Source organism: Podarcis pityusensis (assembly GCF_964106645.2).
Source record: "Podarcis pityusensis genome assembly, chromosome: 8".
In the NCBI taxonomy this organism is placed as follows: Eukaryota; Metazoa; Chordata; class Lepidosauria; order Squamata; family Lacertidae; genus Podarcis; species Podarcis pityusensis.
In genome coordinates, this window is record NC_138033.1 from 54,743,542 (window position 1) to 54,767,790 (window position 24,249).

Below are 24,249 nucleotides of genomic sequence, written 5' to 3' on the forward strand. Positions count from 1 at the left end.
ACTGAGTGTAAAAGGGGATTTTGTGGGTAAAACAAGGTTGTTTTCCCCTCACTTCAAAATAAATATCCATTGTTTCTGCTCTTTCTGCAGTGGTGGCGAACCAAAGGGGTGAAAGCTATGGCCTACAATGTTTTAGGGGACTGCTGCAGGGTGTGTGTACCAAGTGGGGTGGCACATCAAATTGCACTCCACAAGCACTGCTCTCCATTTCGAGCTGCCTGACTTTTAATCACTCATGTACAAGCCCTGGTTGCTGTCAGTTCTCAGTTACATTTCTCAAGGGTGTAACTGTGCCTGAGGTGGCAATGAAGCAAAGCCTTAGAAATCTTCTTTTCAAGGTCGCTATAACAAGAAGAAAGAACCTGGAAGGGGTGGGAGGCACTGAACAAAAACAATGTTCCTGGGGGAAGGAGGGAGCAAGGAAGCAGCAGCAATATATTGGCTTCTTTGCAGTTCATGAGCTTGTACAATGAGGAAGAGGTGGACAAAAATTGTTGCCCCTAATTATCCTAAGAGTTAGGAGGTCCTAAGAATGCTTCTTTCTTTCTTTTTTTTAAGCAAACCATTTCTTTGCACCATATCTGTGATTTAAGGAGAGAGGAGGAAGGAACACTTGATTCCAATGAACCTATCAGATTGGTGCAAGAAAGCCCAGGAAAACCTTCTTTGCAGATCTCTAGTCAGAACTTGGTTTGGGGAGTCGGTGGAAGAAGATTGGAAAAAATTCAAAGTATACTTACAGAAACATTGTAAAATTAATGAGTGTTAGAAGGATGCTGGAATGAAGTTATATGGTTTTAGTAGAAATGCAACAAAGAATTAAGTAAAAGCTGATTGATAACGGGTTAAAATGAAAAAAAATTAAGGTTAGATCGTTAAGATAAAATATAGAAAAAAAATTGAGAAAGATGGGAAGAATTTGCTGAAATAGTGAATTGAACTAGAATACCAAAAAAGGGAGGTGTGAGGAGGTCGATGAAACAAGTAAAGGAAAGGTAAAGACATGGAATATTGGATGTGTGTTTTAGTTTGTTTTTTTCCTTTGTTTCTTTTTGCTGTATTGTTGTATTGCTTTTCTATGTTTTTTTTCTTTTTTATTGTTGTCTTTTTTCTTTTTTCTGTAATTTTTAAACTTTTAATAAATATCATTTTTTTTTAAAAAAAGAACTTGGTTTGGGGAGTTTTTGCTGTGTATTTAGGAGGCAGGCGTTTAAGTGAGTGAAAAGGCAAGTGAGAAGAGCCAGCTCATGTAAATTGGGATGCTAGATTTGGAGAGGAAGGAGCGGTCTTAGGCCTCCGGGGTTAATAATCCCCTGCCTTCTTTTAATTACAACTTGATCACAGCAGGGGATTCTTTAGGCTGCTGAACAATATGCCAAATGAGGTGGGTATGGAAAAATTCATTAAAGACTTTTAATTGAGTTTGCAGCATCCCCTGGTTGATTGAGGATGAAGTTCTCCACCAGTGTACTTTGGGTGTTAAGTCCCGTTTGGAACTGAACCACACACTGCAGGGCGTGAACACCAATAATGCCTCTTTGTATGCATCCATTGTCACATAGATGGGATCCTTTGAACACGTATTTGGTTGGTTTTGGAGTTTGTAACGAAGCACATGGATAGACAGTAATCTCTTTGACATGTAGGGCCCATATCATTGCCATACTTCTTTTGTTGTGTATTTGCTTAAAATGTTGGTGGGGTGGGGGTAGCTTGCTCTTCAACTGAAAAAGGCTCCAAAATTGCCTTGCAAATCCACTTAGCTTATTGGGTGGGTGGCATTGCGGCCAGGTCTCAGGGCCTCCAGTGATCCAGTGGGGGCCTGAGATGTGCGCCCTCCTCACAGGGGCTTGGGCTTGGCCATGACGACAGCACTAGGCAGGCCCCCGCCCAGGAGGGTAGGCTCCGCTGACCAATCAGCGCCAGTGGGGTGTGTCTCTGCAGTAGATTTAAACCATGGCATGGCCAGGAGACCGCCCTTTGCCGGCTCTCCCACCCACCCATCTTCTTTTTCATTTTTACTAAGATATGACCTTGCTATAGAATAATGTTGACCGCCATATGTATGGGACCGGGAGGGAATTTTTCCACTTGTCAAATTGGCTCCAGCCATTTGGTTTTCGCTTACCTTGTAGCAATTGTCACAACTTTGTGAGGTTAAGCATTGGGTACGGGAATCCTGTTAATGGGATCCATGCTTGTGGATTCTGTCCCAGGCCCAGACATACCACTTCCCCAATAGGGACCCTTCGGGGTGCCCCAATTTGATGTAAGTTATAGGGGTCTCCCTATTGGTGGTTTACATTTAGTTGGACTCCCTGCAGACAGGGATATAGTTGGGATATAATCCAGCTTCACTCAATGCCTAAGCCGAACCACTCACGTTTGTAACCAATAAAGTTGTGGCCTATTTGAACCCATAAAGCAAAACCCACTTGTTCATGTGTTTATTTATGAACCAGGAAACTGTGGGTCATGGGGCCTTGGCACACAATGAACATTAGAACGTAAGAGCCCAGATAGATCAGGCCAATGGCCCATCTAATCTATCATGGTGTACTCGCAATGGCCAACCAGATGCCTCTGGGAAGGCCACAAGCAGGAGCACAAGAGCACTTCCTTCCCACTTCTCCACTCTTCTTTTGTTCATATTATCTGTATTGCTACATGCCAAATACGAAGTTTTCATATTGGTGTTATTCTTGTTCTTTTCAGGAAGTACTGTGATGCGTGTGACTGCCTTTGATGCTGATGATCCAGCTACAGACAATGCTCTGCTGAGGTATAATATCCTTAAGCAGACCCCGGACAAGCCATCCCCAAACATGTTCTATATTGACCCGGAGAAAGGAGACATTGTCACTGTTGTGTCGCCAGTGCTGTTGGACCGTGAAGTAAGTTGCAATTTTGTCAGTTGTTTATGGATAGATGCAATATGCAAAAAGAGGTAAAGGTGGTGTACTGGTTGTTTGTCTACTGCAGTGATAGCCAAACTTGACCCTCCAGCTGTTTTGGGACTACAATTCCCATCATCCCTGACCACTGGTCCTGTTAGCTAGGGATGATGGGAATTGTAGTCTCAAAACAGCTGGAGGGCCAAGTTTGGCCATCACAGGTCTACTGTCTCTGCATTCTTATATGGAGTATAGTAGGCCATGGTTGGGGGAACTTTGCCATGGGGAAAATATGGTGCTCCTGAACTCACTCTCTCTCTCTCTGGCCCTCAGGACTCTGTCCAGGCCACAACCCTCTCCCTAGGCCACACCTTTCACAAGTCCTCATCCATAGTCTCATTGAGCGCTTTTGTGTGGCTGAAATATGAAATTGAACTGTGAGAATACCTCTTGCTTCCTGGAGGATGGATGGAGATTTGTGTTTATAGATAACTTTGACTTCTATATAGAATGCAGCTCAAAGTTATGAGTTGCATCCATTGGTCTGTATTGTGCTCCACCAACCACTGGCATGTGCCCCCCCCCCGGGAGGTTTCCCAAGAGGGAGTGCAGTCCTTCAGCTAAATAAGTTTCCCTTCCTGTGCCGCCAGCCATTCATTGAACATATTCTCTGGAATACTTTAGGAAAGCATGGGGCAGGGAAATATCTAAACAGTTGAAGGCCTTCTTGGTGACCAGCAGAGGCTGTGGAATCCCAGCTTTGTCCTTCCTTTTCAGCACCTTCTGAAGGTCTCTTCAAATATTCAGCCAGGATTTTGACTAGTGACTATATCTTTATACTCTCTATTGTTTTCTGAAGTCTGAACTGCCATCCCTCTCTTTCATAAGTTGCAAATTTCAGTATGTTTTGCCATTGGTGGTTTATGATTGTTAGCAGGAGCTCAGGAAAAATATCACGTAGTGGAAAAAGAATTCAGTGGCAATCCAGACTTCCAAAAACCTATCTGTCTGTTTACTTTTCTAACTATATTTATTTTGCTGTGTTCTTCAGGCAGTGAGATAAGTTTGGTAGTGAAGATGTTTGTGAGAATCTTAGGAAGCCAAGATCCAGATGGAAGGGCTTCATTTGGGGAATGGCTGTAGCTCATTGGCAAAGCATGTGTTTTTCCTGCAGACAGTCCCAGGTTCATTACCTGGCATTTCCATGTAGGGCTAGGAAAATCCCTACCTGAAACCCTGAAGAACTTCTGCCGGTCAGTAGAGACAATACTGAACTTGATAGCTCAGTGTAAGGCAGCTTCCTTTGTTTCAGGTTCTTAGAACATAGGAAGCTGCCTTAGACTGTCTAGTCACCAGTCCATCTAGCTCCATGCAGTCTGTACTGACTGGCAGGAAGTTTCCAGGGTTAAAGACAAGGAATCTCTCCCAGCCCTGCCTGCAGATGCTGGGGATTGAACTTGGGACCTTTTTCATGCAATGCAGATGCTCAGCCCCTGAGCTACAGCTCTTCTCCTGGTTCAAGACCTGTCAAAGTTGCTACGCCTGACAACTGTAAAGTTCAACAATGCTGAGAGATGAAATCGGAGAATTTACTAATATGATTTAGGAGCTTTAATCTGTCATCTGTTTGTTTGCTGCATTCAAACCAAGACATTGCTGATACAGAATTTCATAAAACAGATAAAGGTCTTACATACAGGATAAGCTTTGTAAATTCCTCCAGTTCTTTTGAGGGTTCCTCCTTTGCATAAAGGGGAGGGGAGGGCATGAATCTTTTAAGCATTGAGATCTCTGTGCAAAAACAAAACAAAGGAACAGCCTTTGGAGAATCTGAGCCATTGTAAAGGACCCAGATGTGATGTATGTAACAGGGCTGGCCCAGTATGATGCTGAGACAAGGTGGAAAGTGATAGCTCTGCCACTGATGCCCCCTCCCCTGGCTGATGATGACCACTCTGCTGCTCCCCTCACCAATGACACTGATGCCACCGAAGGAAAGGGAGAAAAAGAAGACACCAAAGGAGGCCAGTGGGGGGAAGGAAGAGAAATTGGTGAAGGGTGCAGTGGACTAGACACAGATGGTGAGACAGGGAAAAGATACTGCGGTAAGAAGGAGGAAGCAGTGGCTTACTGGGTAGTCATGTTTCACAATTCTCCTTGGTCTGAGGAAGGATTAGGTGAGAGTTGAAAATTTCTTTGTTGTTTTGGAAACTCTAGTAATGAAGTCAAGTTTAATTTGGAGCATCTTGACTCTCACTCTTGTTATGGGACTGCCACTGAGAATTGCGATGGGGTAAACTTCCTCAGTCGGACATGGAATTGGGGTCATTTCTCTTCCCCCCTGCTGAATTTCAGGAGAAAGCCCACCCACCTTCCTGCAAATTCCTTCAGACTAAAATCTGACCTGTAGAAGAATGTTCAGGGACATTAAAGCCACCAAGAATTGTATCTCTGTGCCAGGAAATGCGAAACCTGCTAACATCACGACTGAAAACAGTTTATCGGTGATCCATTTTGTAGCTTAGTTTAGGGACACTAATTCTGCAATGTGAATGCTTGAGTAATTACATGTTTGTGAGCTGCTAAATAAAACAACATGATCTGTATTTTGTTGACAAATGTACAGATCAAAACTGGTGCTACCCATTTCCATGCAGCCCTGGTGGTAACTGTGCATAGGGAATTGCAGCCTAACTGTGATGACTCATTTGCTATGTAGTGTGCCATCAAAATAAGGGCAAGGCAAACGACTTGGAAGATTTCCAAGGGTGGCATCTGTATAACTCAAAACTTGTGAAAGGATTTAAGAAGAGGGGCCATGCCTGTTCAGCTGGAACTACTATGTTCTGTTATGAAAATGACTTACATACATAAAATTGTAAGTAGCTGGCAGCGCACTCCCCCTCCCCAGGTATCTGATGTTATTCATTTCCTATAAGTTTGAATACAAATTTAAGATTTGTAGAGTCATAATAACTGGCTGTCACATTCGACAGACTGTCTCTGATTTTTCAAGTCAGGTTGGACATTCTCCCCCTCCCTAAAATATAAACAATCTTAGGATAAAACCAATTTTTTGAAAACTGAAAAATCAATAGGAGGGAATGAACAATACTAGCTTCTCAGCTGTGTTGTAAAGATCACTAGTGATACATGAAATAATGATGCTATATTTACATAGAAAGAATGTCTTGAAGACTGAACGGGTATTACTACTGGAGAGACTGTGGCAGTGAAAGAACTGAGCCACTTGTGATTTCCTTTTAATAGCTCATAGCCCCCCCCCCCCCCATTTCTTTATCAGCGTGACCTTAGGGTGAAGGGTGGGTAAAAATAAACAAACAAACACATAAATAATAAAAATAATATCTTAAAGAAAATAAGAAATACAGAATGATTGGGAGGTGAGGTTGTTACCTATCATAAACTTCTAATCGAGATACTACTTAAAGTTATGGAGCAAAAAACAAAATAAATTTAGAAATTGACATGATCCAGATTAGAAACTGGGATTCAATATGTGAAATATTCAGAAGCATAGAAGCTATGTGGGGAGAATGTGGGATTCAGTCTATTTTTCCAGAAGGGAATTAAAATTTAGACAAAGACTGATAATGCATGCGATATTAATTTGTTTGTTAATTATTAACTCACTTTATTACTTTGAGGACATAAAATATCTTGCTTGTAACTTGGGCTACAATTCCTCTTCCCTGAGAAGCAGCTCCTTTTAACTCAGTAGGACTACTTCAGATAGATAGGTAGGTAGGTAGGTAGGTAGGTAAATAGTTTTGAAATAGCTAGGAAAACAATGGGGGGAGAGAGAAACCCCTTAATAACAACAACAACACCCTTAAAGTATCACATACACTGTTTCACATACTGTGTGTTTATCTTAAGAGTTTTAACATGAATAGACAAATAGTTAGATAAAACGTGTCTTTTTGGATGGGCTGTTGCTGTTTTGAATTACAGTGGTACCTCGGGTTAAGTACTTAATTCATTCCGGAGGTCCGTTCTTAACTTGAAACTGTTCTTAACCTGAACTTTAGCTAATGGGGCCTCCTGCTGCTGCCGCGCCGCAGGAGCACAATTTTTGTTCTCATCCTGAAGCAAAGTTCTTAACCTGAAGCACTATTTCTGGGTTAGGGGAGTCTGTAACCTGAAGTGTATGTAACCTGAAGCGTATGTAACCCGAGGTACCACTGTACCACCCCACCCCGCACCCCAAAAAAAGAAGGAAAGAAAAGGAAGGTTTTTATTAAGCTCATTCCAATCCTTTCGGGGGGGGGGGGTGCACGGTGTGGAGACTCAAGGGTGCTATGTGCACCCAAGATATGTTTCCTGGAATGAAGTCAGTGTACTTGTTGCATGTTTGTAACACACACACACACACACACACACACACACACACACACACACAAATTGTCATGCTGTAGTTTGCCTGGCTGCCAACAGATGGCACTGAGAACTGCTGTCCCTGAGCTCTTCTCACTCATCTACCTGCCAACCATGGGTCCCCTGTCCCTGGGATCCAGGTCCCCAGGCTGGTGGGGTTACTGTCTTCCATCTTCTGGTGTCAACTGTGTGTGGCCTGGCCTAAATGACCTCACGGGCCAAATGTGGAGGTCTAGTGGGCCAGATTAGGCCCAAAGGCCAGACGTTCCCCACCTCTTCTTTAAATTAATTTGCCCAGTTGTCATGCACTGGGCAATAGGTATTTGGGCTTTGATTTTAGACCTATGTCACTTCCCATTCCAAATAGAGAGATTTGTGTGCTGAGTTATTTATTTGTTAATTATTGCATCAAGCATAAATGCCAGAGCCACTATAATACAAGCCAAACCTGATGAAACTTACCTTAGTGATTTTTATCTGTGGTTGTGATGGCTCAAATGTGGTGCTTTTATTATTCTTATTTGTGGCTTCCATCAAAGAAACTGGCTGAGCTGAAAGATAAAAAATAGTGTAAACTGAGGGAGTGCAAGTTCTCTTGTTCTCCAAGCATAAGCACAGCTATAAACAGTTTTTAAAGTAACTGCATTCATTCAGTGATCAAAGCTATTCATGTTTTCATGTTCTTTTTATTAATTTTTGGCCATTGCTTAGATGAAGATGCTTACGGGTAGTGTTCCACTTAATTTAAGCCAAATTGTCAAGGATGCAAAATTCTACTTTATATATATAAATATAGTTCAAGTTCTTTCATGTTTGCATGTTGTACAGAACAGGAACCTGGAGATAAGTGCTGGAGGTAGAATATTGAAATGGAGATTGCATCGTATCTGGGGCTTTTTGATTTCCGTTTTGAACAAGCTGTAACCAAGTTACTATTAAAAGAAGAAGAAGTAGTTTTCCACTTATTAAGAGGAGCTCTTGTAAGACAGCGCTGAGATTTATTTCTCAGCAGCAATTTGAGAAGCACCTTCTCTCAAGCTTTTTTCATCAAGTCATATTTGAATGCCAGCATGCCTATGCAGCTGATTGAAGCTTTTCTGACTGGCCAGTTCTTTTAATTATTGTTTTGCACTTTTTGTTGTACACCACCTTGATATTGCAGTATTTAAATTGTATTAAATCTCTCTCTGTGTGTGTGATAGTTTTAAAATAGCCAGGAAGACACAAAAGAGGGAGAAGGAAACTCCACCCCTTAACAAAAAAACAAACGAAAACCCTTAAAGTATAACAGTGTTTCACATACAGCTTAAGTCTCTCTCTCTCTCTCTCTCTCTCTCTCTCTCTCTCTCTCTCTCTCTGTGTGTGTGTGTGTGTGTGTGATGAACATAAATGTTTTAAAATGGGTAGACAAACAGATAGAAGATGGCCTTTTGGATGGGCTGCTATTTGAATTATTTCTCCCCTCCCCCCACCCTGAAAACAAGAAGGAAACAAAATGAAGTTTTATTATTTAACTCATTCAAACTCTCCAGGTGTTGAAAACTAAAGAGTATTGTGTGCACCAAGGGTCTTTCCTGGAACAAAGTCACCATACTTGCTGCATTTTTGTGAAACATTGTATACATACTGTATACAGTGGTACCTCAGGTTAAGTACTTAATTCATTCCGGAGGTCTGTTCTTAACCTGAAACTGTTCTTAACCTGAAGCACCACTTTAGCTAATGGGGCCACCTGCTGCTGCCACGCCGCTAGAGCACGATTTCTGTTCTCATCCTGAATCAAAGTTCTTAACCCGAGGTACTACTTCTGTAACCTGAAGCGTATGTAATCTGAGGTACCACTGTATCTATATCAGCCTGGATAGCTCAGTTGACTAGAGCATGGTGCTGATAATGCTCAAGGTGGCCAGTTTGATCCCCGTATGGGGCAGCTGCATATTCCTGCATTGCAGGGGGTTCAACTAGGTGATCCTCAGGACCCCTTCCAACTCTACAACTCTACAATTCTATAAATCTATATCTGTATCTGTATAGATATGCACACTTACACATTGCTATGCTGTTTGTCAAGCCATCAACAGATCGCACTGGAAACTACAGTGTGACAAGAGGCAGTGGGGGGGGGGGTCACATGAGGGGCAGCCAGAACATGCTGTGGAGCCTCTGAACTCTGCTTACTCTTTTTCCTTCCAACTGTGGTCCCACTGTCCCTGGGATTCAGGCCAATCAAATCATAGAATCATAGAGTTAGAAGAGACCACAAGGGCCATCGAGTCCAACCCCCTGCCAAGCAGGAAACACCATCAGAGCACTCCTGACATATGGTTGTCAAGCCTCTGCTTAAAGACCTCCAAAGAAGGAGACTCCACCACACTCCTTGGCAGCAAATTCCACTGTCGAACAGCTCTTACTGTCAGGAAGTTCTTCCTAATGTTTAGGTGGGATCTTCTTTCTTGTAGTTTGGATCCATTGCTCCGTGTCCGCTTCTCTGGAGCAGCAGAAAACAACCTTTCTCCCTCCTCTATGCGACATCCTTTTATATATTTGAACATGGCTATCATATCACCCCTTAACCTCCTCTTCTCCAGGCTAAACATGCCCAGCTCCCTTAGCCGTTCCTCATAAGGCATTGTTTCCAGGCCTTTGACCATTTTGGTTGCCCTCCTCTGGACACGTTCCAGTTTGTCAGTGTCCTTCTTGAACTGTGGTGCCCAGAACTGGACACAGTACTCCAGGTGAGGTCTGACCAGAGCAGAATACAGTGGCACTATTACTTCCCTTGATCTAGATGCTATACTCCTATTGATGCAGCCCAGAATTGCATTGGCTTTTTTAGCTGCCGCGTCACACTGTTGGCTCATGTCAAGTTTGTGGTCAACCAAGACTCCTAGATCCTTTTCACATGTACTGCTCTCAAGCCAGGTGTCCCCCATCTTGTATTTGTGCCTCTCATTTTTCTTGCCCAAGTGCAATACTTTACATTTCTCTTACATTCATCTTGTTTGTTTGGGCCCAGTTCTCTAATCTGTCAAGGTCGTTTTGAAGTGTGATCCTATCCTCTGGGGTGTTAGCCACCCCTCCCAGTTTGGTGTCATCTGCAAATTTGATCAGGATGTCCTTGAGTCCATCATCCAAGTCGTTGATAAAGATGTTGAATAAGACCGGGCCCAAGACAGAACCCTGTGGCACCCCACTAGTCACTCTTCTCCAGGATGAAGAGGAACCATTGATGAGCACCCTTTGGGTTCGGTCAGTCAGCCATGCTCCCCCCAAAAGTCCTATTCAGCCCCACAACAGGTGAAGTGAAGCCCACACTTCAAAGGGAGGGAGGGCAGGATGTGGGATACTCCAATAATGAAGAGTTGAGTTTGGGGTGGAGCAGGCTTATAAAGCCTGACTGCCCACCACTTCCTGATTGGCCATTCAACCTCCTCATGCCTCCCCCAGCTTCTCCAACAGGAAAGACTTTGAAAGTTTTCTTTCCAATGAGAGGGAGGGTGTGGCAAATTCATTCCCTGCTTGAGGGTGGGAGCAGTGTTGCCGCTGCTGGACTCTATACTACTTTCGTAAGACCAGTTCTTCACTGTAGGATTTCTGCAGTTGGTGGTTTTTACTGCTTCTGCAATTCACACCTCGTTGCAGGTGTTTGCTCCTGACCTGCATTGCGTTCTCTCCAGCCTATCAAAGTTCTGTTTTATTTATGGATTTTCTGCTGGAATATTATTTTGAAAAGTGCACGCTCTTCAGAGTTTGTGGCACACTCCAGTAATTGCAGAACAACATCCATTTTCATTTTAACAAGGCACATAAGGATATATTTTGTGAAGCTTTATGTGCATTTCTCCTATGCCTTGGGAAATCTCAACATCTTTGAAAGTGTCAGAAATAAAGATTGAGGAGAGATGGGGGCAAATCATACCTGCAAACTTCCATTGGCAAAACTCCCCCCTCTTTTTGTGATTCACTAATTTTAAGCACAAAGGCATTTCTTGCAAAAGTATGTGATGTATAGGCCTGCAGGATAGAAATAGTAAATCCACAGTGAAAGGTTGAAATGTCCCCGCCACCCTGGGTGGGTGAGTGGGTTTGCTTTGTTTCATTTGCTAAGATAAAAATGACATTTGGTTAAAAGCATTTATAAACCAATTAATATTTTGAAGATTTCTAAGTGGTCAATTGAAGTAAATAGGAAATTATGCAAGTCTTGCATTTAGAATGGCTTTCCCTAACATTCAAGATGTTTGTTGGACTACTTCACCATTGGCCATGCTGCCAGGGGATGATGGGAATCGGAGCCCAGCAAGATCTGAAGGGCACCAGGTTTGGGAAGACTGGCATTCAAGTGGACGCAAAATACCCTTGAGCTCAGATATTCCATAATCTTACCTACCCCTCTAGACGAGCACTAACTGGGAGAACAGATTTTTATGTCAATGATATCTCTTCTAGTTGTTTGCTGGAGGGCTTTCCAGCATCTGCTTTTGAGGACCACTGCCAGGCACCCTGACCAGATGGTATTGTGAAGTGGGAGCATGGGGTAAGCTACTTCAGCAAAATGCAAATGCATAGTGGGTATCTAGGTTAAGGGTGTTGCCATCAGCCACTTTGACCTTCGTGGTGCCTGCAGTGTCACCCCACACTTTGCAGGGCATTTATCCATCACTTTCCTGATTACAAGAAGTCCAGTCTTTTGAGGAAGTAGGCTTGTTGTTGAAGACCTCCCAATCAACTATAATTGTGCAACCTGAATTTGCCAGTCTGTGATTGTACTTACAGCCAAAATTAGCAATAGCCTTGAAGTGCCCGTCACAGTGCTGGTGGGATCACTGTGTGAACCCTCCAGATTTTCCTCAGTGGAAAATCTGCATGATTCAGAAAGTAGGTACCCCTTTCTGGTGACTATTTTCTAGCTCTGAATTTGACAGCACATCAAATTACCTGCAGAAGTTGTACACCAGCGCTGTAAGTGGCAACGACACTGAACATCATAAAATTCACACAAATTCCTCAGCATACTATCACTACATCTGTGAGAGGACAGGGACATCTTTTTCTGCATCCTTCCTTTCCCTGTTTTTGGTAACATGAATTTGTAAGCAGTCAATACACTTGCCACCTACTCGATCTAAATGCAAATTTTGAGCCCACCGTTGCTCTCTTCTCTTTTTAATGAAAAGATATTAATCTTTTGAGCGAATGCATTTTGGTGTGATCTCTGCATTACCTTCCCAGGTACCTGTGTTTACATTTGCTTTTACCAACAAACTCTTTTCTCTCTTAAAGTTTTGTCCTCTGTAAATTAGAACACTAACCCTGTTTAGGGCTGCTGTTTAGAAGATATCTGCTTTGTCTTTCAGATGCTAAAACATAAAGGGTGTAATCTCGGGGGAAAGGCAAGTTACATGCTTCACAATCCTTCCTTCACGGGAGGAAATAGTTCCTTCCAAATAAAGTAGAGGAAATAAAATACACTTTCACTTCAAGGCTGTCTGTTGGTATTAATTTGTTAGAAGAAAGGAACAGGGCTGGCTCAGACTAATTCATTGCCTTAGGCAAAAAATAATTTTGTCCTCTCTTTGAATATGGTTGCATGTAGCAGGAGAGTTTGGATGTCATTCTAAACCATGGTTTAGCATGATGAATATGAGATCTAGTGAACCTTAGGCTTATGTGCTTTCCTCACGGCCATCCCTTCTCCTCCTCTGGCACAGCCTTGAAGAATTCAGAAGCATCCTCTTCCATTTTTTTTTAATCACCAGCAACTGTGGTTAGCATTAGCTATGGTTTGCATGAGTCAAAATGGCTTCCCACCAAAATGGCTTCCCAACGTTTATGGAGCTGCTATGCTTAAGCAAGCCACTGTTAATATTAACCACAGTTTAGGGTTTGGTATAAATGAGAAGCCACATTGTGGGAAATGGAAGTGACAACATCTGAACTCTTCCTTTGGATAAAGGATAGAGGGAATGTGCACGTCTGAGGTTCACTGGGGTCTTGTTTTCATCCTATTAAACCAGGGATAGCCAGCAGAGTATGCTGTATGCTGTTTGGACTCCAGCTCCCCAGCCAACATTGCCAATGGTTAGGAGAAATTGGATTTTAAGTCCCCACATCATCCAGAGAGCACCATATGGACTACCTCTGCACTAAACTGTGGTTTGGCTTAGAAGTGCCTTAGGATCTGACCTGTGGCACCCCCTCCTTAACCCCTTTCCCCTCGTGCTGCTTAGGAAAAATCTCCAGTTTGCATGATTTTTTTTAAAAAATTATTATTCTAAGTCCGTTTGCTGTGTAAGGGGCAGCAGGGAGGAGAGGAGAGAAAAAGAGAAAGGAGGAGAAAGGAGGGCAGAAAGAAATGAAGATAAATGCATACAGAGAGAGAGATGGGATGTGGCACAAACAAACTGAGTGAACCATCACTAGCTCTGAACTTTGCATCTGGCACAGTTCAAGAGTGGGAGTTGAAACCCAGGGACTAAATGCTTTCAAGACTTTCTCAAGGTCACACATCTCCACATACCTCACCTTCTCCCCCTGGGCCACACCTACTTACCCTAGGCCACCCGTTACATCACCTTCTTCCCCCAACTACACTTTTCTTTTACCTCCTCACCGGTCTTGCTTCACACACCCTTTAGTGTTCTTGCCTTGACAACATGTGTTCTAGAACTCTGATAAATTCCTCTTCCCTGAGTGGATGGAGGATAGAGGTGTGTGTGCACAGATATGTAGGACAAACATTTGCTACCCATTATGGTTAAGAAGGAGAGAGCTTAAGTACTATGTTGGGTTTGTACGACAAGCTAAACCAAATATTGGTTTAGTTGCTGCTCCGTGCTGACCTAAAAAGTCTAGGGAGGAACAAAATAACTATGTTCTCCTCCTCAGGAACCAGAATTTTCACGCATTTGTGCTAAGCTTAGTCAGTGTGCCATGTGAACATGACCATAGGCCAGGATCTATAAAAAGGGATTGGAAACCCCAGTTTTTCAGCTTGATGGTAGCTCAAAGCCTAAAGACATTTAGTCTGCTATGCCTTTTATTGGTGGTGGCAGTTGTGTACCATTGAAACGGGGAAGGAAGGAAGGAGGGAGGGAAGGAAGGAAGGAGGGAGGGAGGGAAGGAAGGGGCTGACTAGATAGGAGAGCAGAAGGAATTCTTCTCCAGTTCAGATTAATATCCAAGAGCTGGATAATAATTGGGAGGTTGTAATACTCACTTTGGGATTAAGGCAGGCATTACAAGACCCCCAAGTTTGTATTCCCAAATCTAGAAGTAAGAGCTTCAGAAAATCTCTACATAATCCAGTATGGGACACAGAAACAAAATAAAATCCCTTTGCAAGTATCTTCATGCCAACACTCCTAATTTACATAAATATTAGCTGGCAAAACTCTTCCAAACCTTTCATTATGTTATTATCATTCCCTTTTCACTTTCACATACTTCAACAGGTAGTTTAATAGTCAGATTGTATTTTTTTTAAAAGAAGACTGACATTAATAACGAGTGCATTTTCTTTTCCATTACAATCTTTGATAGATGAACAATATAACACATCAGGAGCATCATAAATGAGTGTTAAATCTCAAGGACACTCCATGGTTTTGGATGTGGAATAAAGCATCTTGTAGAACAGGCCAGCATGTAGGGTTTATTCACACTTTGAATGGCAGATGACTTTACTGTTTGTCTCTTGCTTGTATCCCTGTCAGAGCCCAAGCATAATTTCTCTGGGATTGATATCAACCTTTTTCCACAGGTCTCCTCCTAGGGATGGAGGGTAATTTTGTTAAATCTGTGTTTTAACTAGAACTTATCTTATTTGTACACAGTGAAGGCTAGGCTGAGGGACAGTAACTGGCCCAAGGTCACCCAATGAGCTTCATGGCTGAATGGGGATTTGAACCTGGGACGTCCGGGTCCAAGTCCAACACTCTAACCACTGCACCACACTGACACACTTGACTAGGCATTGCCAAATCTGTGAATTTTGGTTTCTCACTGTTTCTCATTTTTCCAGTCTAAAGTTCCGTTCTTGAAATTTTCAACTCAGTTTGAGATTTATTTGTAGAAGCCCTCATGAAAATTCCCCAGCATTTGAGTGAGACCTTCTCCAAATATACCTATTTTTGTATGCAATTTTGTCTAATATTCACATTTTTATATGCAGCTTTTACTAATGTAATATATTTTTGTTAGTTGCTTTCACTAAGACATGCATGCTTTATCCTTATGTAACTATTTTTGTAAGCTTTATGTGGCTGGATTGCAAAATTTGGAGAAGTGTAATTTTCAAAGGGTGACAGTTTGACATGGCACAATCCGTTCTACCATTTCAGGACTTTACTATCACGTTCTGTTGCATCTGTAGATGGAACCTAGGTAAATCCAGATTAACAGAAATGGGAGGTTCTATACCAAAAATGAGGAAGGCTGTTCATGTGCATTTAATACCACAGGAAAGAATAAAAAAACTGAAGGCTCTACAAAGGGGTCTGTTCTGTGCCTTAACATCATACAAATATGAGTCTGCTAGATCAGGCCAACAGCCCATCTAGTCCAGCATCATGTTCTCACAATGGCCAACCACATGCTTGTGGGAAACTGGCAGAACTGGATCACCACATCACTCTCTGTTGAATTGAATTGAATTTATTATTTTGGTCACAGACCAGTTCCAGCTCACATACAATATCAAGGAAGTCATAAAACACGATAGGGATACATTTGAATTTGCAATTAGGTATAACAGGGACAATACAGATATAACACACAGTTAAAAAAATATAAATTAAAACTTAGTCACTAAAATTCAACCTAAAATTATCATTTAAGGCCTTAATCATTATGATAGCACAGATTTGTTCCCTAAGTTTTATGGCAATCACACAGAATTTGGCTACCCTTAACGTGATCTCAGGATCCTTGTCCTCTCCCAGGGATTTTAGACACTGAAGTTCAGACTTGCACTCTCCATTACTCTTGTTCCCAGAAATTGATATTCTGCCTTTGACAGTGGAGTAAGATCATAGTCATTGCAGCTTAATTGTTCAAGGAACCGACTTGTGGAACTTTCTGTGTTTCTTTCTCCACCCCTTTCTGCCGCAGCAATGCCTCTTTTTTCAGACGGTGCAATATGTACAGGTCCTCAAAGAATAAAGAATTGTTAACTTGGCTAACAGAGCAGTTTCATGACACCCACCCACATGTTGTTTCTTTCCAGGAAAGTGAAAGGTGTAATTTGTACTGTGATTTCCTCCAGGAACTGATTTTTTTTTCTTGTAAACAGTAGGGCTAAATCTTGTGTCTCACCTTTCTTCTTAATCTGCACTCAACAGTAGGAGAGCTTATACTGAGCCTAGCCCAGTGTTGTCAATATTGACTGGCAGCAGCTCTCTGGGGTTTAGGGAAGGAGTCTCTCCTAGCCCTGCCTTGTAATGCCAGAGATTGAACCTGGGACCTTTTGAATGCAAAGTATGTGCTCTGCTAGGGATGAAAGAAGGCATCATTTTTCATCCCTCCCTGTATTTGTCACAAGCAACACTGTTTCTGTTCCACTCTGTTCCATCTTCTGCAAAAAAAAAAAAAGCTACATTGCTTGTCTTGAATAATTTACGTAATTTCATTAGTAATTATGTAAATTATGTCATTACATCATTCCACCCTATTCATTTCAATGCAAAGGAAACACAACACACATGTGTGTTTGGGGGCAGGGAGACGTAATCAATTATGTATTGTTTTTGGACTGTATAAAACAATGGGGAATACTGATTGCATTATTTGGACAAAGGGATAAAGGACAAATAAAGGAACACCAGCAATTTCTGCTCCCATTTCCATTTTTAACAGAATTGTCTGTCATCCTTGAACACTTCCTCCCCCCACTCTCCCCCAAACATGCAACTGTGTACTACAGAACACATCTTTTTCTTCAATGGCAGGGCGTAGATATGAGTTCCTAACACTGGGGAAACACAACCCATAGTGAGGGATGAGGACAGCCATCTCCCCCACTCCCACCAAAATTCTCATATATTAGATAGAACATCTAAACCACACAACAATGGTTGTGGAATCAGGACACACACACCCCCGCCGCTGCCGCCAAATTCTAATATTCCTGTTAGGTATCTGTTCACGCAGTGATAACCCCATTAAAATATGTTGCTCTTAGGAGATCAAACCATTATCTCATGCTGAGATGACTAGGCTATCAGGCAATAAATGATCACAATGACGATAAAACCATTATCTGAATCTACCATATATGTATTTCCCATCAAATAAATGTTATCTGTATCAAGCACAAAACCAGTTAGTTCTCCTAGGAAATTACACTGCCCTTATAAAATATACTTTAACCTAGTGGTCGGTCTCTCTCTCTCTCTCTCTCTCTCTCTCTCTCTCTCTCTCTCTGTGTGTGTGTGTGTTTATCTTCACATATCTGAATAATGAATTCAACAAGAATACTGAACTTGTGAGTTTTCTATGTGTGATAACCTTTTTCATATGTGTCCAAAGTATATTATAAATGTAATACTTATTAATTAGCAGGTGTACCTCCACATCTCCTCCCCCCCCCCACAATCATCCTGCCACTGCCACCATTTGCCCACCCACCTGCTCACACCTTTTTGCCTCCTGCTTTGTCCTCCGCCACTGCCACTGCTTCCTACGATAGCAGGCACGCCCTCCCAGAGGCACTTTGGTGCAACTCTTTTACGATCGCCTAAGTGCCTTCCAGAATTGTAAATAGGTTGCACTTTGGCTGGTGCATCCCACTACTCCTCTGCATCTATCCAGTCCATGACATCTGTTGCATGAAGCCAGCTCCCTGTACACCAAACCAGTGTAGACATTGCTGAGACAGGAATGTAAACATGCTGGGAATAGGAGCTTGGGAGAACACATCTTTGTTTGAGTCTTTGTCCGTCATGTGATACCCAAAATCTTCCTGACACAGCACATGTGAAAGGCGGGTGTAAGTTGTCCACCACTCACTACCATAAAGCACCACGCTCAACGCACAAGCCTAGTAGATCTTCATCTTGGTATTGGCTGTTAGCATCACATTCTCCCATACCCTTTTAAAGAGGCAAGCCATTGCCATAGCTGCCTTGCCAATACACTTGTCCAGCTCAGTATCAATGGAAATGTTGCTGGTTATGGTGGAACTCAGGTGGACGAAATCATCTACCACCTCAAGCATGTGGTCACGCATGCTGATGTGTGGTGCGCTGACAGCATTCTGACCCAGGATGTTGGTCTTCTTCAGGCTGGTGTTAAGGCCGAACTCCATGTAGCCTTGGGCAAAATGGCTGATGAGTCTCTGTAGAGCTTCCTTGGAGTGTGCTGTGAAGGCTGGGTCATCTGCAAACAACATCTCTTGGATAAGGACCCAACATACTTTTGGCTTGGCATGGAGATGTTCCAGGTTGAACAGATCCCTGTCACTCCTTGAATGGATGCACACAATGTCTTCAGTCAAGCTCAACACATAGGAGGGCAACAAAGAATATGTCAAAGAGTGTTGAAGCAAGAACACAGCTCCAACCCTGTTTCATACCACTCTTTATAGGGAAGGCATCCAAGGATGAGCCAACATCCTGGATGGTGCCTCACATATTGGTTCACCTTATGATATGAAGAGTCTCAGACCACCTAAACAAGGATAAAGTGACTCACCAAGTCAGCTCTACAAAACTGCATAGACATGGAGTTCTGAAGGAATCTCATTAAACTTCTGTGTTGTTCAAGTCAATAGCTTAGGACAAATCATTATTAGATGAAAACACCAACAATTCTGAAAAATGCTCTTCTGATTGCCACCTCATTTATTTTAAAGCAGCAGCAGTATGGGACCCATAAGTGAGTTGTGGATTCACTTAGGAGGATGGATATAGCAGCTTGCTGGTTGCACATGTGTTCAATCATGGGTATGTCTCATCGTATTTTTCCCCACCAAAAAGCAAACTACTAAACATTTGCATTTAAATTCTACATGCTTTCCCCTAAAGTAGGTATTTTGTATGCATTTTGCACACATTCCTCCCCCAACACATGCATTTTTCTATTTATTTTTCCATAAAATACACATTTTGTGAGCATTTTTCTTAACCAGAGCAACATCACAAAATTCAGAGACGTGTATAATGGGCTTGATATCTCCATTGTGCTAAGTCTGGAACTGGTGACTTAAGTTGGTTTGCTTTAAATGGATGTCCACACCAGTGAACTGCATGCATTGAGAACACATCCACCTTCCCATGGGGCAGATCGGTGAGTGACCACTTTGCATGATGCTTAAGAGCACTGAAGGAGGAAACACACATTATTCACACAACATCTTTTGCCATTTACTTCTATTAGGAACCTAGCAATTGCTATTTGTAGAGTCCTCTCATGTGCCCACATTCAAGACTGCCAATCGCTAATGATCAAGATGACTATATGCTCCCTCCAGGATCAGAATCAGCATGTTTCTGCATACCAGTTTCAGGACAGACAAGTGATTCTGCATATAGTGCATGGTTAAACAATGAGATGGCCACCAACTTTGATGACCATAAAAGAGAATTGGACAAATCCATGGAGGATAAGGCTATTGATGGTTACTAACCATATCCACTGAAGGAGACAGCATGTTCCTGAATGCCAGTTGCTGGGAATCACAAATGGTGAGACTGCTTCTTTGCACTCAGGTCCTGCTCCCCATAGGTAACTGGTTACCCACTGTTATAACAGGATGCTGGACTAAATGGCGTTTGTTCCAATTCAGCAGTGCTTTCCTTGTGTTTTTACATTCCTAGTTGCAGGAGAAGAGGGTGAATGTCTTTGTGCCCTGCTTGTGGGCTTTTTTTGGGGGGGGGGGTCTGCCATTGTAGGAAATACGATGCTGGACTAGACAGGCTATTGGTCTGGTGTAGAAATGCTCTTCTTACATTCTTCTGAACATTTGGCTGTGGGACACCACAGTACAAGCCCCTTCTGACTATAGTCTTCAGGAAGTCTTAGAGAGTTGTTGGGAAGCTAGATGATGTAAAAATTGCAGAGCCTTTAAGTTTGATGTATATATCGTTAGAAAATGTATCTTAGAGTGGTGGTGTAGCATAGTGTCTAAAAGCATAAGTCACCATCCAGAAAGCTGTTATTTATTGCATTTATCCATCACTTTATACAACAAAAATTCTCAAAGTGGTCTGACAAGATAAAATAAAACACATTAAAGCAACTGAAGGACATTGTAAAGAAATGAATGATACAAAGTACACCAAATATTCGTTCAGCGATTTCTTAATAAGGATAAGTCCTACCCCAACCCACTAAAAGATGAACACCTCACAGGAGACAAGTTTAATTAACCAAAACCTGGCTAAACAAAAGACTGACAAGGATGGTGTCAGGTGTGTCTCCCTGGGGAGAGCATTCCATATCAGTTCTCATCTCAGTCACATACTCACTTGGTGATTCTAGACCAGTGGTGAGGAACATCTAGCTTTCCAGATGTTGTTGAACTGCACTTCACATCACCCTGTCTATGGGCAATGTTGGCTGGGGCTGGTGGGAGTTGGAGTGCAGCCATGTCTAGAGGGCCACAGGTTAGCCGCCTATGTTCTTGGTTCATTACCCTATCTGCTCTATAGATATTCTACTGGCCCATATTACAGTACAGTTGAAAGGATCACTGAGATAATGTTTGTGAAGTAGTTTGAACACTGAAGTGCGATATAAATGCTACACTACTCAGTTTTGCAAAGTGTATAGCTTCATGAGAACTTTGCACACTTGATGTTGCATAAAATCTAGTTTTATTCCTTTGAGGTGCCCCCCTCCTCATTGCTTAATTTTTTTCTCGTCTTTCAGGGGAGAGAGAGGTTAGGCTCTTGTTTTTCTTTTTTTCAAAAGGTTCCCACTGTGCTCAGAAGAGACACGAACCATTCTGGCTACTGCTGACTTGATATGCTATCACAAAGTCATCTGAGGTGAAATGCAGGATGAAATTATGGATTTATCTGCTCTCAAGATTTTTGTTTGACCTGAATACAGACTGGAAGTAAAACAACTTCCAAACAGTTGATTCTTTCGTTTAGTCAGGCTGCTGGTGAACATCCACTGACCCCGAACTCCTTCAAGGGGCATGGAAACGAACAGATATAAAAATACTCCAAACCTGCCCCAAACCATACCTTTACAGAGTCATTTCTATTGACTTCCACAAAACTTCAAATTGAACCCTTGGTTAACTTCTAATGTTTCATGTCTTGAATTTTTTTAATGGTGCTTAAGAGCAATCCAAACCCACTGTCACAAACAGAGCCCCATTGCTCATGCCTACCAGGGTGGAAGATACCAGAACAGTATTTTTGCTGTGCTAGCTCCAAGCTGGCATGGCAGAAGGGCTTCAGTTGAATACCTGGATGGTTTATCATTCATCTGATCCTTGGCTGACCCAGATTCTTCCCCAGCCCCTTAAACTCCCCATTTCAGTGGTATAAACTGGCTACCACCCACCCATAATTTAGGTCAGGACAACTGGGATCTCCGTATTGGTAGAAAGCTTCACCACCACACTGGCAGATCCCAGTGTAACCATGCACAGTTGGGTATAGGGATGCCTTGGTCTCATCCAAACCCTCTCCAGTGTGGCAGCTCTGCTAATTTCTAAAACTAGATGCAGCAATGAGCTCTGAAGCAAACCAATGAAGCTCATCTCCCTCTTTGTTGGCATGTGTGGGTTTATTGTTGAGACTTGCAGATCACTCTAAAAAACAGTTTGTCAGTTTTCCAACTGTTGATTCATAATTCTATGTCCACATCAATATTCTTTTTAAATAAAATAATAATAAATAATACTTTTTGCAATTATTTTGTTTTGCCAAATACATGTTTGTATGCATTTTATACCCAAATGCATGTGTCCCAATCCATGTGTTACCCAGCATAGTTGAGCTGGATCATTGATCTCTCCCACCATGGGCCACGTTTGACAGGTTGGTGGGGTTGGCCACTTGTCAGTCACCTGATATCACAATGATGTCAGGCACCTTGATTTTGCAAACAACTGATCTTCAGCACTTGCACAGACTTGCACAAGCTGGAGGTTCCACATTACTCTTCAAGGAAATTAACTTAAAGATGCAGACTGAACAAAGTCCTTGAGCATTCCTACCTGGCACAAAGGCCTCTTACATCATTGGCTGGCTCAGTACTGTCTGCTCTGCTGCATCAGGCAATGGCCCATCTAGCCCAGCCCCGTTTTCACAGTGGCCAACCAGATGCTTTTGAGAACCCTGCGAGGAGGACTTGAGTGCAACAATTTTCTCTCTTCACTTGGGGTTCCCAGCAACTGGTATTCGAAAGCATACTTCCTCTGGCTGTGGTCTTCAAGTCTATTGCAGATGTATCTGGTCATTGGGACAAGCTTTAAATCCATCCCACATTCTTACAGCAATCGAGGGGTGTATGTTTCATGTCTTTGATGCTTCAATAAAAGTTGGTTTGAGGAATCTATGTATGACTAATAAGGCAGCAATGCATTGTGCCTAATTATGTTCTTTAAAGTTATAAGTTGGTGCAATTAAAACAGAGAGAAATATTGACAGACATTTGTGACATAAATGCCATCTCCTTGAAAAGAGCTAGATATATATAAATTGTTGAATTATACCCTAAAGAATGGTGCTGGTGCTAGGAAAATCTCCAGGATGTCAATCAAGGCTTCCTTTTGATTTTTCTCTTGGATCAGAGAACTTTTCTCCCCCTTCAAAACACATTGAATCAGCTGGAGAATCATTTATAAAACATGAATACGTGCGAGATTTTGCCGACTTGAGTGCTTTTCACCATTATGAGCAAGAACAAATAAATAGCTTTGGAATCTTGATTAAAATGTAGCTGTGGAATTTTGAAGGAACTAGCAAAAAAAGAAGTGTTTGCAATTGCTTCAGCACTTTGAAGCATTGGGCTTACATGCAGGCAAAGTGTTTAAAACTTTAACAATGCTGAAGGGAAAGTGTACATATACTAGGCCAAACTAGACACAACTTCAGAGGATCATTGATGCCATTTTGACAATGCAAATACCAGCATCAATGGATGGATATTCCTCAGGACCGCAGGGTGCCAATGCAAGGGGGCTGTGACTCAAGTGGATCTAGGCAACTACGTCCTAGACTGGTGTCAGGATCTATTTTTAGGGTCTCCACAGCCTACACCATGAGACTCCAGGACCTTTGAGTACTCCTTCTCCTGAAGCAGTGACTCAGAGGTCATGGAAAAAATACATACAAATGATTTCCAAAGGGGTGGCCTGTTGGATGTGCTTCCACTTATAAACACAACACGCAACAGAATACGGGAAATTGGAATTGTGGTATGAAACAAGAACCTTGCCTGGGGAAAGTCAGCCTCAGGAGATGTTTATTCCCATCTCCAGGACCAAGATGGTGGATGAACTTCAATGGAATCTTCCTTTTTAGAATCCGGGTTTTGCTTTGTGGCACATTTTGCTGATTTGTTATTCATTCAGCCAGAGATCTCCAGTTGGTCTAAGGCAGTGACATTAATAGCAGAAGATATTTCCACCAGATGCTGTTTTACTAGCCATTTAGAAATGATGAGATACATCATGCTAGTGTAGACTGCTTAAGTGGTGTTCCGGAATGTACCATAGTTTACTCCAGAAAGAAGGTGGGGTTCTTTTTCCTTTTCCTTTGGGCCTGGTTGTATATCAGTATAATAAACAACTGTCATGTATATTTAAAACTGCCATTCCAGGATTTTAATTATGTCATCTCCAAATAACTTCTCCTCAGAAGAAAGCTGTAGTGACAGCTTGTGGACTGAAGAAAATGAAACATGACGTGGCTCGTTTTCTTTTCCTCCTAGAGCTAAAATTTAATTTTCTTCTTCTTGACAAGAAAGTATTTTAATTAGAAATTATTTCTAAATG

General features: G+C 42.2%; 1 protein-coding gene and 1 long non-coding RNA gene across 3 annotated transcripts in view; one reads left to right on the forward strand and one right to left on the reverse strand.

The window, feature by feature from the left end:
* CDH13 (cadherin 13) overlaps nt 1–24,249 on the forward strand; it is a 680,788-nt gene that overhangs the window by 488,987 nt on the left and 167,552 nt on the right. For both annotated transcript variants that reach the window (XM_081016580.1, XM_081016581.1), the window contains exon 7: nt 2,716–2,894. In XM_081016580.1, the coding sequence (XP_080872706.1) occupies nt 2,716–2,894 (179 nt within the window). The remainder of the gene's footprint in view (nt 1–2,715; nt 2,895–24,249) is intronic.
* On the reverse strand, nt 4,540–13,972 carry LOC308482476. The gene is made up of 3 exons (XR_013989298.1): nt 13,846–13,972; nt 7,755–7,843; nt 4,540–4,685 (listed from the first exon to the last, which is right to left on the reverse strand). It is a non-coding gene; the product is annotated as an uncharacterized lncRNA (long non-coding RNA).